The 19,698-nt window shown below is 41.8% G+C and overlaps 2 protein-coding genes and 1 long non-coding RNA gene across 5 annotated transcripts in view; 2 read left to right on the top strand and 1 right to left on the bottom strand.

Annotated features, from left to right (window-relative positions):
• The first annotated feature begins 1,035 nt into the window (after positions 1-1,035).
• On the top strand, positions 1,036-15,385 carry recql5 (RecQ helicase-like 5). Of its 3 annotated transcripts, none has more exons than XM_034893308.1 (19): positions 1,036-1,309; positions 1,527-1,648; positions 1,741-2,262; positions 3,803-3,899; positions 3,988-4,099; positions 4,185-4,347; positions 4,427-4,509; positions 9,622-9,840; positions 9,940-10,033; positions 11,251-11,287; positions 11,381-11,439; positions 11,708-11,778; positions 11,888-11,978; positions 12,071-12,229; positions 12,340-12,962; positions 13,045-13,090; positions 13,445-13,660; positions 13,750-13,822; positions 13,919-15,385. In XM_034893308.1, the coding sequence occupies exons 1-19, from the start codon at positions 1,213-1,215 to the stop codon at positions 14,041-14,043; spliced, it is 3,009 nt and encodes a 1,002-aa protein (XP_034749199.1). In that variant the 5' UTR covers positions 1,036-1,212; the 3' UTR covers positions 14,044-15,385. The 3 variants fall into 3 exon arrangements, with proteins under 3 accessions (XP_034749199.1, XP_034749198.1, XP_034749200.1); XM_034893307.1 differs by having other exon boundaries at positions 11,885-11,978; XM_034893309.1 differs by lacking the exons at positions 12,071-12,229; positions 12,340-12,962; positions 13,045-13,090; ... (1 more) ...; positions 13,750-13,822; positions 13,919-15,385 and having other exon boundaries at positions 11,856-11,981.
• LOC117957540 lies at positions 4,537-8,512 on the bottom strand. The gene is made up of 3 exons (XR_004659529.1): positions 7,965-8,512; positions 5,764-5,882; positions 4,537-5,390 (listed from the first exon to the last, which is right to left on the bottom strand). It is a non-coding gene; the product is annotated as an uncharacterized LOC117957540 (long non-coding RNA).
• Positions 15,386-17,103: 1,718 nt separating the features above from the next.
• The window catches only part of cdr2l (cerebellar degeneration-related protein 2-like), a 14,665-nt gene continuing 12,070 nt past the window's right edge, over positions 17,104-19,698 (top strand). The window contains exon 1 of the mRNA XM_034893321.1: positions 17,104-17,469. Coding sequence (XP_034749212.1) covers positions 17,391-17,469 — 79 coding nt within the window. The 5' untranslated portion in view covers positions 17,104-17,390. The remainder of the gene's footprint in view (positions 17,470-19,698) is intronic.

The raw sequence follows: 19,698 nt of genomic DNA, 5'->3' as shown, positions 1-19,698 counted from the left end.
TTTTCTGTCTTTGTTGTGGTTATTTAACATATTAACTGAATATTTCAAACACATAAAGAAACAACTGAACCCATGTGTTGAATTGTTGTTGACCATGCAACTTTTAATTTTTCGGGGTCAAACTTTATATTTAAAACATTTTTTTTTGGGTTGTCACAATGGCTTTCTTTTTCAACACTTTTGTTGCTATTTCAGATGTTTTTGTCACTTTTTTTCAACACTTTTCCCTGCGCTTTTCAAGCTTTTACGATGCCTTTGTCAATTTCATCTGCACTTTATTTGCTTCTTTCCCACGTTTTTGAAGCTTTTTTTTTAACGTCTGTGTTGAACATTCTTTTATAATTTTTTTTCAAATGCAATAGCATTGAATTTGAATTATACACAAAAATTCAATGAAAGCAGTGAACTGATCAATTATTTTACTTGTGAAGTGCGTTGTGTGGGACCATCTACGTTACTTTTTTTAAACAATTTGGTTAAAAGAAACTAAATTTTTTTATATATAGAAATCTTATGAAAATGGGTCAAATTTGACCCGAGGACAACAGGAGGGTTAATGATCATTATCACGGCGGTTGATAGAGTATGTTAAAAACAGCACCTTAGCCCAATTCAAAAGCATATGTACTTATATGTAGTATACGTTAAAATTAGCCCTAACTTTACCAACTGCAACGTTAAAGTAACATACAAATTAATTCATCCATTTTTGTTACACAATAATATAATTTACATTTTTCTGAAATGGGCCATTCTGCATCCCGACTTCTTTTACTTGAGGTAGCATACTAAACCATACTTAAGTGTGTTCATATTAACAATTCTGCAGGACTTTTACTTGCAAGTGCGACAGAGTATTATCTACACTTTGGTATTCTACTTTGACTTCAGTAAAGGATCTGAGAACACAGGTTGTCCATATACTTTTGGCCAGCAGCTCTGATTAGCTGAAAGCCGTGCACCACTCGACCAATCATAGAGCTCTAATACAAACTGTTGCAAAATATAAAAAGCACGCGCCAACTCTTTCCACCACAATACTACAAATTTAAAACAACACAAAGTATTGACTTTATAAATAAATGACATGTAATCACTAAACACAGAATTTAACAAAACTTTATTTTCAGTTTTCTTTGCGACTGTAGTGATGTCATCAGTTTGCGACGACACCAGAGACGCTTATATGATTTATTTACAGAGAGATAAACGATGACAACAACTTCAAAACAGGCTTTAAAAACCCACTTTGGGTTCGACAACTTTCGGTCTAAACTACAGGAAGATGTTGTAAAAGCAGTCCTTAAAGGTAAGTCAGCGAACAGTGCGAACAATGTATCTGCTGTGTTAGTTTCAATGCTAAGTAACGTTAGCATACGTTAGCTGGCTCTTAGCAACAAGCAACTCAACTGACGTTTTCGTTCATTTTTAAATATGAGGCTGAGTTTAAATTATCTCTCACATATAGTGTTGTCAGAAAGCAATTCATGTGTGGCACTGTGGTGATAGGTGTTGTCTTCCTGCAGGTGACAGGGATGTGTTTGTGTGCATGCCCACTGGAGCAGGAAAGTCCCTCTGCTACCAGCTGCCTGCTGTCCTGGCCGAGGGCATTACTCTGGTTATATCCCCGCTAATCGCTCTCATTCAGGTCCGTGTCTGTTTCTGATTGGACTGCTCCAAATACAAACCCTTGTGTGCACTATCAATTAGGTGTTTATCCCTTCCTTTGTTTATTCCCAGGACCAAGTGGACCGCCTGAAAAGTCTGAACATCCCTGCCTGCTCCATCAACTCCAAGCTCCCAGTAGGCGAGCGCCGTCTGATCCTGGCTGATCTAGGAAGCAGCAGCCCCAAGCTGAAGATGCTCTACATCACTCCAGAGATGGTGGCCTCGCCCACATTCCAGCCCTGCCTGACGGGCCTGTGCTCCCGCGGCCTGCTATCTTACCTGGCTGTGGACGAGGCGCACTGCGTCTCCCAGTGGGGACACGACTTCAGGCCAGACTACCTCAAACTGGGAGAGCTGCGTGGTCGCTTGCCAGGGGTTCCCTGTTTGGCCCTGACAGCGACAGCTCCCAAGAATGTACAAGAGGACATTGTTCAATCCCTGAGACTGCGCTCGCCACTGTCTTTTGTTTCACCTGTGTTCCGCAGTAACTTGTACTATGATGTGATCTTCAGGGAGCTGCTGCCAAACCCTTACAACCACCTCTATGCCTTCATTCAGCAGGCACTGGCACTGGACAAAGGCTCTAATGGACAGGTTGGGATCTCATTTTTCTCTAAGTCATAGATCACCATAAATATCAGCTGGGATATCAGATGAACCATATTGGCTGACAAATCACGGTGTAAACCTATTCGGTCTGACCACTGAGTAGACTGCAGATGGACCAAAGAAAAACAGGTTCCCAAAATATTTAGAGCCCAAATGCATTGTTGTGGTTCATTACAGATCGAGGGTCACTTAAGATTATCTGTACTGAAAAACAAGTTCAGAATCTACGTTTTTGTACAGTATTTTTCCCTGACATCCAACACTGTGGGAACATCAACCAAAGGGAAATTTAATTAATTTTCTTCTTTTGGAGTTCTGTTAAAAAAGCCATTATTGAAGGGAAAAAAAACCTCAATATAACAGCTGATCCCAAACTTTTGAACGGCAGTGTACAGTATATTGAAGCCATGTTGGAGAGCCGTGCAAAGAAAAGTTTATTTAAGAGGACAAACAGAAATATGGGAACAGAATGGACGTGCTTAGACTAAAGTTTTCACAGAACAATTTCTCTGTGTTATTAGGGGTTGGATACGATATCATCACGATACTTATGCCACGATACGATATTATTCCGATTTTTAACATATTGAAATATTCTGCCATACATTGCAATTTATAAAAAAATGGGATTGTTAAGGCGACAAAAACAAAAATTGGATTCTTGGCGCCTGTGTATCGATACAGCATTGCCACTGAAAATCTTGCAATACTATGCTGTATCGATTTTTTTTTTTTCTTCCCCCACCCATGTGTTATACATGTAGGAAAAGAAAATCCCAAAACATTAAACATTCTTTATTTTCAATAGAGTAGATTGATACTAGGGTTTTGAGGACAATACCAATACATATAGTAAATTTAAGAGTTAAAATGAAAATAACAATAATCATATATCCGCCTTTTAATGGGTTTTGCACAGTTTTGCAAAGCCTGATACATTTGATATATCAAGCCCACTGGTTGATAAGCAATAAGAAATTGCAGTACACAAATGTCGAAGATGTATTTAGAATGGGTAAAATGAAACATATTTAAAGTTTCATGAAAACAAAGTTTAAAGGATCTTTATTAAAATGTTTGTTTATGGTAGGTGTGTTGATATGTCATTCTAAACCATAGAAATAGAATAAGAGTAGAACAGACATTCTCATTCAAATCAACATTGCAGGGTAGTCAGTGCCGGCCAATCTTATGTGTACCATTGCAAAAAAAGAAAAGAAACTGTGAACGTTGCAGTGGGCAAATTTAATCTATTTCCATGGTCAATGCAGAGCACTGACATTTTCTTTTGAACTAGTGAAATGACTACGCCAAACAGTTCAATGTCCTTACTACTCTCATTTTATTTCTATGTTAGAAATCTCTCAAATATCAATATTGGTACCTCCAAAGAAAGTACCACCTTGCATAACACCTGTAAGAGGGCTGTGTTAGACTGTGATGAGCCAATATTAGCTGATGTTTTTTCCTCCAACACAAGAATCAGAACCCTGGTTTCTTTAACCTATGTAATGTTTATGAACAGGGTTGTGGGATTGTGTACTGTCGCACCAGGGAAGGCTGTGAAACAGTGGCTCACCAGCTGACCAAGCTTGGAGTCTTGGCTAAACCGTATCATGCAGGTCAGACTGTTTTTCCTCCATGTATGTCTGGGGTTGGAGAACACAAGATTTGCCTTCCAATGCTTGCCTTCTGCTCTTTATACTGCAGGTCTGAAGGCAGGGGATCGCACAGAGGCCCAGAATGAGTGGATGCAGGGGAAAGTTCTGGTTATTGTAGCCACTATCAGCTTTGGTATGGGAGTAGACAAGGCCAATGTCAGGTGATGCAACAATGTTTTGCTGTTAAGTTGTAATTGGCTACAGAGTTTAAGTTCCCAAGTGCTGATGTTTTTGTTAATCCCGCAGGTTTGTAGCTCACTGGAACCTCGCAAAGTCCCTGGCCAGTTACTACCAAGAGTCTGGGCGAGCTGGGAGAGACGGACTGCCCTCCTCGTGTCGCACATACTACTCCCCCAAAGATAAGGAGCAAATTAACTTCCTCATCCGCCAGGAGGTGGCCCGCAAACAGGTCAGCACAATAACAGAGATCTCAAAATGTAAAGAGCTCACATGAAACTCCGGTTTGTGAACATTTTTTTTGTCTTTAGGCAAAACGGGGCTCTGAAAAGCAGACGGACAAAACAGCCATTACAGACTTTGATGCCATGGTGTCATACTGTGCTCAAGAATGGTAAGTAAAGCATTACTTGCACACATACAAGTCCCATTTTGTGTATTGCGTTCAAAAGTGTTGTCAAAGTATCACATCATTACATAATGTCCCCCCCCTTACACATAATATAACATGCAGCTTTATACATTAAAACACAACTGTCATTACAAGCCTGCTGTGCCTTTCAAATTAAATCGTAGTTAATTCTGGTTTGTGTACAGCAGAGGGCAGACTTGATCTCTGTTTTATGCTTTGTTGTGACTTATGTCAAGGAACACTTTCTGGTTTGCAAACAGCTACGCCCCTAGGAGGATCATACCAAACTCTGAATGCCAATTGTCATTCCTTAAGAATGACACATAGTTACATAAAAAAACAAGTTGGCTCTCCTCTTCATATCTCACTGTGCAACTCACTGCAGTTTTTTTAATTATTATTCTTCACATCTTGGTAGCTCATATCCCATTTATTTTCCTACATTAATCAAGTTACTTTGGGTTTCCTCATGTCAGAAGCATTGTTGTTGCCCTGTAAAGCGCAGAAATGCCCCAAGGATTGTAGAGTGTCCTGGAAACCTGGCAGCCTTAGCAGGTGTGTTTGTCAGGACATCCATCTCTGTGTTTATCAGGTGTTTTGTGGTTCAATGGCAGGGCTCCTTTAGTGCTACTAAACACGCCCTGTATAAAGCTTTGTCGCTCACCAAATTGTCTCAAGTATCTATTAAGTATATGACCATGACATTATGCTTTAGAGCCACAGAGAAAGCTTGATGTTGTGTTTCTATCCGCTGTTATGTTTCATTGTGTCGAGCCCATTTGCTCAAATGTTCAATCCCCTCGTCTTGGTTTTGCGACAGCAGCAGGTCACGCACGTCAGCGCTGTCATGAGCAGGACCACCACTGTGGAAGAGCAAATCGAAATGGCATTGTGACCAGCTCACTCTTTATAAAAAAAACAAATATGTGACAGAAAAGTCTTTTTAGAAGTTTGCAGATTTTAGAAACAATATTATAAAGCCTTAAACATTCATTATTTTTTAACTAGAGCTGGACTGATATTAGTTTTTGAGAACAAAACCATTATCTACATTTGAGAGTTAAAACAAATACAGTACTGATATGTCAGCCTTTATTCGATTTTTTTACATATGCACATAACTTAAAAAAACTTGTATTAAGCATGGCATTTTAAAGTATAAACTTTTTAATGCTACATGACAGACACATTTGAAGAAAATGAAATGAGTAATAATAGAGAGCGGAGTAGACTCACAGATGAAGGTTAAGATGACAAAGAAAGCTCCCAGCTCTATGGGTTGGGCGTCGGGCAGACCCTGCAGCTTGACCCAGATCTTGTTCAAGATGTTCAGTGTCTCCTCTCTGGCATCCATCCTAGTGAGGTTGAAGCATTTACAATCAATGGGCATGCTTGAATTTGGTTTACAATGTCTCATTTGTTTGCCTGTGTTCTGTGTCACCAGGATATAAGTCCTGTTGGTTATTACAGTGTAACTGCACGGTTGAGACAACATTGCTGGTGTCGATAGGTTCCCTTTTTGGAGAGAAAGTGGGCCTGGCCTAGGTTTCAAGCGGGGATGTAAAACATGTGTTTTTTCTAGCCAGGAGTGAGTCTGACACATTGGGTGGTGCTGGTGGCTTAGGATGTTCAGCATAACTAACAGGTTAACCATTTGTCAGAAGGCTCTCCGGGCACCTGTCTAATTGTGTTTATTGTGTACAAACTGTAATGTGTTAAGTTATTGTAACATGTGGTGTTTCAAGTTATACGTGATTTACTGCTGACTGTGTTATTGTGCTCTAAAGTAAATGAAATGACACTGGGTGTGACAGTCTGGGTTTAGCCCTCTGCTGCATTTGTTGTATTGTATTGCATTACAAAACATAATATCAACAATAACAAACACTGTATGAGGAATATAGTAGAATATAACAATTTCAATGAATTCAATTTCACGATGCATCATGACGCGTCACCTCCACAATATTATTATATATTGCTACACATGGCTTTCATTAACATATTCTGGCATTCAGATATATAGGAACTCCCTCTTTGTATTGTATTTGTTCTTAAAAAAGGCACTTCCTACATGTAGCAGAGTCTGAGTCCGTCACTGCATCGGTGCAGAATTGTCCACGTCCGCATTGCGATGCAATAGATGCAATGTTGAATTTCAACACCCCTAGAATATAGTTCATTACATTGTCAAATGAATAATTCAACATTTGGGTAAATGCGCTTAATTATTTCTTGTTGTGAAATAGATGGGAAGATTGATACTACTGTTATGTCTGTGGAGCCAGCAGCAGCTTAGCTTTGCTTAGCACAAAGAAATGAAACCAGGCAAACAGCTAGCCTGGCTCAACCAGCGCTACCAGCACCTGTAATTATTAATATGTTGTAACTGGTACAAAAACAAAATTCGCCATTTAACAATGGACTTGAGGTCTGAACATTTCTTAACTGGGGCTAGAAACTTCCTGCGGTCTTCACTGGTTGCCTTGCAACTGGTAAACCAGTAAATTGGTGTTTTTTGTATGAATTAAACTAACACGATAACACAAAAACACTATAATTAGTGATCTTTAGAAGCCCTGGGAGGTGCATTTAGACCGAGCCAGGCTAGCTGTTTATCTGTTTCCAGTCTTTGTGCCGTTAGCAGTGCTAAGCTAAAGTGGTGCCTGCAAGAAAGCAAATTTCCGAAAATATATATAAAATATTTATTTTAATGTCTTTTAATTTTACTTGGCCCCCAAAATACTATGGCTTTTATGCTGTCGCAATGCCCAACAATGTAAATCAGTTGAATTAGTATTAGTGTCTGTATTGTGTCCTAATAACGCCTGTCAGTTAACCTTTCCACTTCCAAGGAAAGGGCCGGTAAACAAGATGAAGCTGAAGCTGGATCTGCACCTCTAAAACAGTACTGCCTCCCTAATACACTGGCAGCTGGCGTTCAGTCAATGCTTTCATGCCATTTTGTGCATTGGAGCAACCACATTGTGCCAATTTTAGTGCAAGAAAATTAACACAAAAGATCATTTTATAGTGTAGTTTGAGAATTTTAGAACATGCAGATAACCAAACAGTGGCTGTGTTAGAGTTACCTAGTTAGGTGGCCTCATAAAGTTGTCAGTGCTTGGTGAGTGTTGCTTGCATCCATTTTGGTAATCTGACTTCTTTATCATTTTCTTCTTCAATTCAGTTTCCCCATTAACTCTTTGGTTGTTATAGTTATAGTTGACGTGTTCAAAAAGTCAGAAACTCCTAAACATCCTGCTGTTAACATGCCACTGGTATAACTACAAAGTAAATATGTACGTGGACTATTTAAACTAGTATGTTTTACACCTAAGAAGTCTGTATTTCTGAACACATTCTTCTCAACAAGTATTTCTCAGTGCCTGTCAAACTGTCCAGAAATGTACACACTTGCAGTGAAATGCACTTACCTATGAGAGTCTCAGTTGTTGTTTTCACATGCTCAGCCCAGCCCAGACTGACCTGCAGAAGTTACAGAACCAAAGAAAGCAGACCACTGGATGAGCAGGAGGCAGTGATGAACATGACATGTCCCCCCCTGCTGAGTGTGTTTTTAAATCAGTCAGTCTGTTGTTAAAATGTGCCGTACGTCACTCAGAGGTGGAGACTAACAGACGGACATAAGCAGTCAGGTTGAGATTAAGGTTAGGAGCGATAATTCCTCAGGTACTGATAAAACTCTGCATGTGGAGTGGAGGAAAGGTGAGATGGCACAACATCCCTTTCATGCTGCTCTTAATCTTTCTCTTCTTTGGTTGTCAAGTTTCTTGCTCTTCTCTGTTTTTTGGTTGCAGAGTAGCCTAGTTGTCTGCTTTGCCGTTTGACTGTGCGCCTCACTTTAGTTTCTCTGCCTGCGAGGCTGTTCTTTGTCACTCATGGGAGTGACTGTTGCTTCACAGAGTCTTTTTGTGCCTCTCTGTGCCTCTCTGGCTTTCCACGCCTCCTTTTGGGGAAACCGCTCCCCTCACAGTTTCCATTTCCAGCAAGGTAGTTAGTATGTTGTTGAAGTCGCTCGTCTAGTGGATTGTTTCCCAAATCTCTCTCTCTCTCTCTCTCTCTCTCTCTCTCTCTCTCTCTCTCTCTCTCTCTCTGTGTTACATAATACTGGATCTAAAACAGAACTGTGAGGCCTTTTTTCTAAACATTTTATTTTGCGATAATAACTTTTAAATCTCAGATTAATGAGAATTGTATTGTCGAAAACCCCTGAAATTGTGGGAGAAAAAAGACTTAGTACCTCCCAAATTAAGATTTAATGTTTTCTTTTTATCAGTACATGGAGTACTGAAGGCATTTCTAAAGCTAATAACTTTTATAACATCTATCAGCGTTGTTATTGTCGGACAACTATTTTTTATTTCATGGTTCAAGGGAGCCCTGTTTGACCTAAAGAAGAACAGAAACATTGATCATAGTGGTGTGTGTGACGGTTACACAATAGCTAATAGATCAATGATGCACTCGATGGCCAGTTTATGATGGAGAGAGGTTTGCTATGTGCTCAAAAACATCACCAGGCTTGACCTTTTAAATTTAGTCTCTATTATGTAGCTAACTTTACAGGAGCTGGTGCTTTTCCTTACATATATTTAGTTTTTAACAAGGAGTAGGGCTGCTCGGTTATGGGAAAAAAATCTTTATGCAGTTTCTGCCCAAGTAAAGCTCAAGCCAAGGTACATATCTTCACATGTTCTGGGAGTGCTCTCCTGTTGGTCAGTTCTGGAACAATATTGCATCCAAGATATCCGCCTTGATTAAAGTTACTGTACCGGTTTCTGTAAATGTTTTGATTCTGAATGACCTGTCAGCCTTCCAGCTCTCTAAAGCTTAAAAACGTGCTTTGTATGCTGGATTTACAGCTGCTAAGAGAATGCTTGCAACCCATTCGAAGCCACCTAATGACATTTCTATCCATGCATGGACCCTTGTGTGTGTGTGTGTCTGTCTGTGTGTGTGTGTGTCTGTGTGTCTGTGTGTCTGTCTCGTCATAATCAGTATTTAAAAAATAAAAAAAGTGATTCATTGCACAGTTGCCCTAACAACGAGAGTCTCTTATCTTCCCACCAGTTGCCGCCATGCCACCATCTCCAAGTTCTTTGGGGACAAGATGCCAAACTGTGCAGGTGCCTGCGACTACTGTCGTAACCCCAAAGTTGTGCGCGCCCAGCTGGAGCGGGCGGCCACCCTCAGCACCAAGACTGAAGCTCAGAGCAAAGGGCCCACAGGACCGTTTGGTTTCCAGCCGGGCCTTTATGAAGGAGGAAAGAAGGGCTATGGTTTTGAAAGGCAGGACAGCTTGAGTGACATTTGTCCCACTTGGATTTAGTTTTGTCACGTAAAGTAGTGGGGAACCTGTAGATTTGACTCTGACATCACACCTTGCAGGTATGACGAAGGGGATGCCAGCAGTGAGGACGATGGCTCAAACAGGAAAAAGGAGTTTTCAGACCTCTTCAAGAGGCAGATGAACATGCGAAAGGTGAATCATCATAATCAACACACACAAACTCTTTTCTGTAGAAATGCAACCAGTGTTTGTGTTGTATCTTTGTGCATATGTTAGCCAGCTGCTGGCAGCAGGAATGGAGGGGCTGTTGAGGCTGTTAAGTGAGGATTGTGGTAAATCGCTCCCACATGTTCAGTGCACTTGGCGCAACATTGAAGTAAAACTTAGTTGGATGGTCCAAGTTCAGCTTTTACGCTTAATAACACAACCTCAATAAAAACAGGAATTTGATGGCAAAATAGTAGAAAGAACACTGATAAACAAAAAGAAATGATGTAGTGGGGGCAGGTCTGTTCAAACAACAATCCACCCCCCCAAACTAACTGACACTGGGCTGCAACAAAAAAAATATATATTTATTCACCTCTATTCACACACAATGAGGCATATTTTCAGTAGTGATTGAACTGTATTTTTTGAGGAACTAGAGGAAACTTAAAGAAAAATGCAAACATTTCTTGAAATAGGGCTGATCACGGTCTCCCCTAGTTGTAGATAGGAGGCCAACGCATTTTTGCATGCATTGTTTTAGTCTAGGGCAACGCCGCTGCTAGTTATGAATAAGCAGGCCACAGAAAGTAATTAGGTTGCAGTTGTTTTTTGTTGGCTCGCCTTTACTCACAACATGCTAACCGGCAACATAGGAATCAATCCACTTCGCTAAACTAACCTGTGGCGCCGCTGCCTGTGTTGCACCAAACTAAAACAATGCATGCACTGAGACAAAAAATGTGTTTGCCCACCAATCTTGAACTGTGATAAGCCCTATATATCAACAAATGGTGGCGTATTCCTTTAACATCTACAACTGGTCAACCATTAATTAATTTTACAAGAAATTTATAGGAAAACCAAATCCCTAACAAATTTTTCCATGATGGGCTGAAGAAACACTGGATTAGGACGTGTGGTGATGGGAGGGCGGCCATCGTTACCTCGATCCTACGCTTTTTAGAACATCATTCATATCTCTTCATGTAATTGATCTACCAGTTTAAAGTGATACACCGCCCAAAACACATTTTGGTAATTAAACGAGGATGAGGAAGTAACTAAATTTGAAAGTCACCATTAGGCCGAAATGGAGATGGAGGAAGTGTAACAGTGTATACTTCTCTGTCCAATGTGCATTGTTTGTCTGGAAGCTACTTTGTTTAAGTGAATATCTGTGAATGATTATGTTTCTTTAGGTCGCTGACAGTCAGAGGGAAGTCTTTGTTCCCCCAGGTAAATATCAATAGAAAAAAATCCTATATTCCCAAATGGATATCAAGGCTGATCTGTACTGTCATATATAACTAATGTATCCTTATTGTGCAGATGCTGACTGCCCACTCAGAGAGGCCAGCAGTCAGAGGATCCCCAGACTCACTATTAAGGTACTGTAACGCTGCAAACACATTCCTCATACCTGCTGCACTCATTAACACGTCTCCAAGAATTCAGTGTGACTCATGTGTCATGAGATGTGAAGTAGTAGAGCCAACCTTGCGTCTGAGCCATTTTAAAACTGTTGCTAATAAAAACAAAGTTTCTTCTGCTGTAGCTTTAATTATTTCTTGACTATTTTTAATTTAACAAACATATATATATATATATATATATATATATATATATATATATATATATATATATTTTCTATTTCAGGCCAGAGAGCACTGCCTGTGCCTCTTGCAGGAAGCATTGTATGGCCACCAGGGGGCAGAAGACTCATTCCAGTAATTATGGAGACACATGCTTCAAACATCATTCATATGCAGTACATTGTGAATTTTTGGACTTTGCTTCCCCACAGTAGCTTACACTGTCTTCTGTGTCTCTAAGCAGTGACACCCTGTCTTTAGCGGTGGATATTGAACATGAAGTCTTCAAGAGCAGCAAGTCCTCCAACTTATACAAAGCTGCTGTCCTAAAGAAGGTAACTACTGACTTCTCTGCCTGTCACAGGATCGCTGGTAGCATACACTTAGATTTGAAAGATATGTTCCTAACTCATATTCTATTTTAAAGGTATCAGAGATGAAGAAAACTGCACCTGCAGAAAAAGGACAAGGTGTCAACACAGTCGGCAGCAGTGAGTCAAAACTCAAAGAGGAACCTTCCTCCTCTTCTTCTGCCTCGTTTTCTGAGGAGCTGCAGGGCTTCACATCTGCATCTGAGATCTACTCTGTAAGCTCCTCTCTACACACTTGCTTCACCTAGTTTGCAAGCAGTCATTACGGTTTCTTGCGTCTGCAGAGTATTCAGATATGAACACGGCTTCTTTGTTGTCTTGGCAGATGAAGCGTAAGAGAGTAGGAGCAGGTCTGAGGGGATCATCCAACCCCTTCCAGACTGCTAAAGATCTGCTGAAGGCCTCCATGTCGGACACTGTGTCTAATAAGGAGACAGAGAGCGGCGGATTTTACAGTGACAGCTCAGGAGGCTCTGGAGAGACGAGCTCCGATGCATCTTTGGCTGTAACGTCGTCCATCAGAGCCAGAGCAAACGCCGCCGCCACCTTTGTGAACAGCCCGACAAAGGCGGGCAGAGCCATGAGCAAGAAGCAGCAGAAGCTAGCGGAAGCAGCAAAGAGCTCTCGCAACATTTCCCATTATTTTACGAAGAAAGAAACAACGGAGGACAGCCAGGAGGAGGCGGAGACGCTGAGGGGACTTGATGCTATGTTATCTCACACCACAGCGGTGGTCGCTCAAGAAAGCGTCAGCAAGCAGGAACACTCACCTGTCACTGTGGACAATGTAGAGATCAGTCCTTTAGAAACTCGGGATGTGATCCAAGAAGAAAGTAAAACTAAAGTTATAGTTATTACTGATGATGAAGAGGAAAATTGTAAAACAGAGATGTTGGAGTTGGAGCAGCTTCAAGACACATCTATAGCGTATATGAGGTCCACTACAGAGTAAGACACCCTAAATGCACCATTTTTAAGAAGACAAAAAAGATGGAAAAGTCTCTAACATTATTTTTGACCTCTCACACAGACAAAACAAACCTGAGGATGAAGCTAAACCACCTCTAACAGACGGGGTAACTGTCTGTTATCTATCCAGTCTTTATATCAAATTGATCTCCTGCTCGGTGACTGATAGTGTGTGTGTGCATAGAATGTGTGCGTGTGTTTGTGTGATTGACAAGTGTTGACAAGAGAAACCTCTTCATTTTACATACATTCAAATAAAATTATTTTTGGGAAATAATTTCTTCAGACCAGCTTAGCGGCTGAAGAAACGGTGTTATTGAGTTCATAGTACAGCATGTTATACTGTGTCTTTTGTTAGTTTCCTGGTGAAATTAGGTTTTCCCTCCGGTTCTGTTAGAAACTAACAGTGTTATGATGATGCCTGACTTTAACTAGTGTTTAAAACGTGTGTTTGTGTCCAGTTGACAGGTGATATAAAAGTGAATAAGAGCGAGTCGTCTCCTCCAGCGAAGCGCAGCCGCCCCTTAGACAGAAGAGTAACGTTCAACCCCAATGTGCAGGAGAGGGCCCTGCTCCCCTCCAATGAGCCACCCAAGCCTGTGACGCTAAAGGAGGCCGCTGATATCGTGGTCCGCTATCTCGACCCCTTTTACACTCAGGGAAAGTTTGCCACCAAGGTGAGAGAGCACATTTTGATTGATTGACTCCATGTTTGCAGAAAAGCAGTTTGAAGTGGATTCTCAGCTGTTGTTATCTTCGGCTGCAGGAGCTGTTTAAGTCCTTTGCCCGCTACTTATCTCACCTTCTCACAGAGGGCAGGAGTCGGGGGAAAGGCCAAGGTACGCAGGGGATAAATCATCTGAAAATGGTGCTCTGACGCATGCGTTGGACTCTAATGCTCATCTCTCTCTCTCCATCTCTCTCTCTGTCCACAGTTAAAGCAGAAGCCAAAGCTATCATCAAGAAGTTCTTCAGCAGAGTCAGTCGTTGTGAAAGCGAGGACGACTGGAAGCACATTAAAAGACAGCAGATCTGTAAAACCACAGAGAACAAGGAATGATGAGGTGTAGAAATGTAGCCATTTTAGGGTTAAACCCTTCCTCTTCACAGTGCCTAAGTTTGTCCAGTTCCAGTGAACTTAGGCTTTACCACAGACGCCTGCTGACCAACTTCTGGGTCGATTTGCTGCTTTATTCTAGAATCATTGCTGCTGCAATAGCTCATGTCAGTAATTGAGCAGTAATTTGGGCCGTGACAGCCTGAGAGAACAGAGGTCATACTAATATGACTGTGAATCACTGTTTATATGTATGAGCGATGTATGTGCAGTTGGTCTTTATTCATTTTACTACAGTATGGACCTTTTGTGGGACTGCACTCTTCTTCTTTCAAGTCAATTAAATCGCACTTAAATCTCCAGTAAGATATGTTTCAAGTCTCTGCAAGTGGATTTTCATACTGACCTGAAATGAATGGAAACCAAAAGCTTCTTGGAATAAACAAGACCAAGGTGCCAACAGCCATGCTAGCAGCTCTGTGACGCTGTACACGACAGTGCTTTGAGCTAATGAGCACTGAACATAAAGTACAACTGAGGCTGATGAGAATGTCATTAGTTTTGCAGGTATTTGGTTATAGACCAATAAAGATTCTAACCTATTGGTGCTAGATGAAAGGTTAGGTCAGTCAGATCACTAAAGTCATTAGTGTTCATCCTCTATGGAAGTATGAACCATATTACACAGAGATATATCAAATAATTGTTGACAATTTTTAGTCTAGACCATTGTGTTGGACTGAGCAAGAGACCTGCTGATATTTCCATCCATAGAGCTACTAGCGTGTCTAGAAACACATTTTGGAAATGGTTGGCAGCAATGTAAAAAATGCAAAATTTAAGTTAATTGGGGTGAAAAAAACTACAAGAACACTGGGCCAAGGGTGAACTATTTAACATGAACCAGAGGATTTTGTGTTGTAGAGGCCTAATGGATATTTTCACTGCTGCTTATTATGTCTTTAGCTGCTGGACTGCAGAACAAAACAATGTGAATGGACAACAGTGATGTATGCTGTAAGATGTCAAACTGACCCGTTATTCTCTTATTTAAAGATCAGTTTTATCTTCGGTTATGTCATAGCAAAAGGAGAATTTTTGCATGTTTTTTTTTTCGTTGCCACGTGATTTACAATGAGGGAATTGTTCCTTAGTTATAGTGCGTGCCAGGACTGTGAGAGCCTACAGTTTCTGTCTCCACAGTCAGGAGGGAACCCAAAGAGTACTGGAAGCACTGGTGGACACAGAGGCCTGGCTGTACTGTCTGAACAGCCATAGTCCATCTCCTCTTTGCTCCTAAATGTTTACAATAAAGTCTATGCTGGATATGAACAGACTAACCACAGTGTGAGAGCCTTACTGTGTGGTCATTTAGCAACACAAATGTCTTCAGTTGGACAATTACACTTATTGGAACTTTGGGGGGCTGGAGAGACCACCGTACCGGGGACGATGTGTCAAGTAGCTGGTGACGTCACCTCCAGTGGTGCTACCTTCACTTGTACCTTGTAACTTTCAACTATAATGTCCTGCATTCGGACAATGAAAAACAAAAGATGTAAATAGTAAAAGCTGACTACATTTAATAAAAATTCGCGTCGAAAGGAGCCAGTTGAGGTGGTTCGGGCATCTGGTAAGGATGCCTCCTGGGCGCCTCCCTAGGGAGGTGTTCCAGGCACGTCCAGCTGGGAGGAGGCCTCGGGGAAGACCCAGGACTAGGTGGAGAGATTATATCTCCAACCTGGCCTGGGAACGCCTCGGGATCCCCCAGTCGGAGCTGGTTGATGTGGCTCGGGAAAGGGAAGTTTGGGGTCCCCTACTGGAGCTGCTGCCCCCGCGACCCGACTGGATAAGCGGATGAAGATGGATGGATGGAATAAAAAAAACATGACAGTACTGTCACCGATGTCATAAGTATATACTGATATGGAATTTATAAAATAGAATAACATTTTATTTCCCACAAAGTCATACTTTTTTAAATAGCTGCAAAAACAGACACAACGTGAAATTAGCTGTTGAGAGCCTAACTTGTGAGAAAAAAATCACTCTTTCTTGCTGAATTAAGAAGAAGAAGACATACTTTATTATTCCCTCTGGGGGAAATGACATTTTACAATTGTATTTAGAATTCAAAACCCGGCAAAGACTTTCTCTGTTTCATGTGGATTGTGCAGTTAAATTGCAAACGTGTTGGCAACTTTCACCAATATATTAACTGACATACAGGCATTAAAGTGGATGTGCTGTTTTATATTAGCGCCTTTTTTTGAAGGACTCTGTGTCAGGTTCTAGTTTCAAGACCTTCTTTATTTAAGTTTGTTTTTTGTATGTTGCATATTCCTAAACATATGTGTGTAATTGAACCACACAGTAGCCACATTTGGGTTCAGAAAGCATTGCTGCTTAGAAAAACTGTACATTGCACAGAGAATGACATCTTATTTTACAGTAGGCTATATTACTGACTAGAATAAGTAATCCCCCCCCCCCCCCCCCCCCCCCCCCCCCCCCCCCCCCACACACACACACACACATAGGCTACACAATCTTACTATCAACTTTCTGCACCTTCAACCTACAGTAAAGCTGGACCATCTAGTGTCGAGATTAATTTACCTTGTGGTTTACAAACCTTTTTATGTTATAATATATATAATATAATAAATATAATGTTATATAATAAATAACATTAGACAAGTTTGCCTCATCAATCAGTGAAGGTGGAGCCAAAACCTTTTCCCCATTCTTTTTGATGCTGCCTTTCTTTAAATGGTTGTTAATTCTTTAATGTTTTCCTACACTGCACTCTAACTTTTATATTTGTGTTTTATCTGTTTTCAACTGTTTTTGTGTAAAGCACTTTGAATTGCCCTGCTGCTGAAATGTGCTATAGGCTACAAATAAAGCTGCCTTGCCTTCAAGCGTGGTAATAAAACAACCTGTAAAAGGCCGAGCTCCGGCAGCGGGATAAAGAGTGCCCACATCCCATAAATCATTTCCGACAGCACCTAAACGCAACAGCAGCAGTAGCATTCAGCCCCTGAGCGCGAGCCGGCTGCCAAGGCGCTGCTGTTCATCAGTACTGATGAGACAACAGAACAAACACGGGCACTCTCTGCTTTTTAGCATCTGCTGTACAGACTATTTCAGGTCTGCAGGTGTGTCGGTCGGATGCGGTTTGGTTCAAATCTGCAGACGGTTCGAGAAGCAGGTGCGCTGCCGGGATTTTGTTCGTTCTCAAAGGGTTACTTGGGGGATGCGCCGCTGTTCTTTGCTGTCACTTCCGGGCGAGTCGTACGTGAATTAGCAGATCACATCACCGGCGAAGAAGAAGTTGATCAACATCGATGCTCCGTGCAGGCAGGATGGAGGAGTTTGTCACGGAGGAAGAGGAGCCGTGGTACGACCAGCGGGACCTGGAGCAAGGTGAATCATGTCTCCTCTCTTTGGTTATTGTGTGTGTGTTGGGGGGTGTAGTAATGCTCCATCCACAATCAGTGTTCTGGCTTTTAGGATAAATGGATTCATGCAGGAGGGGGTGGATGGATTGCAGGGAGGCCGTTTGCCTCCACTGTTAAAACGCATTTCATGCACGAGTGCACGCACTATGAGACCTGCAACCCCATGTCTCTGTTTGTCTCTGCATCCGAGTCTGGATCTACATCTGCTCTCTCTTCCTCTGCCAATTATTTTGATGTTGTTAGTGATGTTTCCCAGAATAGCCCTGCTGTCTGACTGAGTGAATTCGGCCTCGGTTTCTTCTGCCTCCTTGCAGGGTCACATCATAATCCCAGCACGCCTCTCTGCTGTGTTGTGGGTTCAGTTGGACACAGAGGGATGTGAAAGCATTGATCATCCGTGGGGAGACAGGACATTGTTTAGGGTGTGTAAGAGGGGGGAAAATGCAGAAAACTTCCATAAATTCTGGAGATAAGACATTTAAAAGCAGTGTGTGATTTTGAACACCGAAGACAGGCAGACAATCTATTAGAAGAAGGCTTGTGTTTGTCTTTTGAATGATGCATAATGTGATAATGTGATGCAGTGTGTTATCAGCCCTCTAAGTAAACGACTTACCGGTAAATGGGAGCACTTTCATACACAGTGCAGCATCACCCCAACCCCTGATTACCTGCTGACCCAGAGAACTAAAGCAGCTTTGTGTCTCATCATTGCATGGTACATAGTCTTGTCAGAGAGCAGACAGACAGACAGACAGACAGGCAGGTTGTGTGTCTGTGTGTGTGTGTGTGTGTGTGTTTGTGGGGGGGATCTCATCATAATTCAGCACCAAGCTTGAAGTCATTAAGCCCCTGGCTGATCTGCTACGGCAACTCCAGACTAGACCTCCTTAGTCGGGATCAGAGATTCCAGGCTTTGGGGTCAGGTTGGAGGCTCAGGCACATGTCGTCATCTTGTATGCACATTATTTTGCCCCAGAAATGCCACTGTTATGTAAGTTGTTGGCTGCCAGCTCTGAGATTTGGTGACCCCTGCGTTCAGTATGATCTGACCGAACATATGAAGTGTGTCTGGGCAGATGGTGGTGCGGTGATGTCATGTTCGTGTCATCCGAGGGGGGCCTGTGATTGACTGTGAGGACAGACATGGCTGTCTTTGTGATGTGACAGCCTTTAGCATCATTATTAGGTGTCTGGTGTTTGGTAGATCCTAAGCACAGCCTCATGTTCTGCTCATCCGTGCGCACAGTTTTCAAATTACATAACTATGACTCCGCACGTGTCGCCCTCAGGAACAGAAACAGCGCTGTGACTGAGTTGGACCTGGGGGACGAAGGCCTGCTGTGCTCTCTCCTCCTCACACACTTTCGCTCAGCTCATTATCACTCGGCGGTTCAGACTAGTTTTCTGTTATCAGTTCTGCATTGTTGAAACAGGAAATTACAGCCTGTCCTTCTGCAGCGTTGGCAAATGTAACAACACAGGGTTGTGAACTAATGATGCTTGTTAAGTACATTAGATATAACATAAGAATTCCCGTTGCATACAGTGACAGTAAATCGCATCTTATCTCTTGTGTTTCACACCTACGATGCACGCGTGTGTGTGTGTGTGTGTGTGTGAATGTGTGTGTGTGTGTCTGTTCCTGTCATTGCTCACGCCCAACACTGTGCTGATAAAACACTGCATTCATGTCCAGTAATGGGTGTCAATGGCTCTTTCTGTTTCTTCACGCCATTCCACTCCTCCAGTGCTGTGTTGTTATGGGCTCCGAGTTTGCAGGGCCAGCAGGATTCTCCTCCTCCTACTCGGTCCAGCTAGGCTTCTTTTCACCAGAGGAGATGGATGATGCATGCTTCAAGCCGTGTGGTAAAATAACAGCAACTGTGAGGGTGGCGTCATCACTCAGACCAATGGGATCTGCGAGGTTTATCATTTTCTTTTAACTTTTTGTTTTAGGGCTTGTGTATGTTTTTGAAATTATGACGTTGATAGTAAAAAGCTTTCAATATGAACATTTTGGTTGATATTCATTTCCTACAAAAAGTTTTCTGTTATCTTAGCATCTTGAGAAAAGAAACGGTCCAGAAACATCATTATTTCAGAAACCTTAATGTGCTTCCACTGGCTCAGATTATGGAGAAAAACAAAATAAGTTACCATAGTTATGCAGATGACACACAAATTTACATAA

This window comes from Etheostoma cragini, chromosome 15 (genome assembly GCF_013103735.1).
Source record: "Etheostoma cragini isolate CJK2018 chromosome 15, CSU_Ecrag_1.0, whole genome shotgun sequence".
In the NCBI taxonomy this organism is placed as follows: Eukaryota; Metazoa; Chordata; class Actinopteri; order Perciformes; family Percidae; genus Etheostoma; species Etheostoma cragini.
The sequence above is the reverse complement of the archived record's forward strand: the minus strand, read 5'-3'. Positions and strand labels throughout refer to the sequence as shown.

Excerpts from the sequence above, each read along its gene's own strand:
- recql5 (XM_034893307.1), top strand. The coding sequence starts at position 1,213 with ATGACAACAACTTCAAAACAGGCTTTAAAAACCCACTTTGGGTTCGAC. Across the intron at positions 4,510-9,621 it reads TCATACTGTGCTCAAGAATG|TTGCCGCCATGCCACCATCT; the intron begins GTAAGTAAAGCA and ends TCTTCCCACCAG. Across the intron at positions 11,288-11,380 it reads GGAAGTCTTTGTTCCCCCAG|ATGCTGACTGCCCACTCAGA; the intron begins GTAAATATCAAT and ends CTTATTGTGCAG.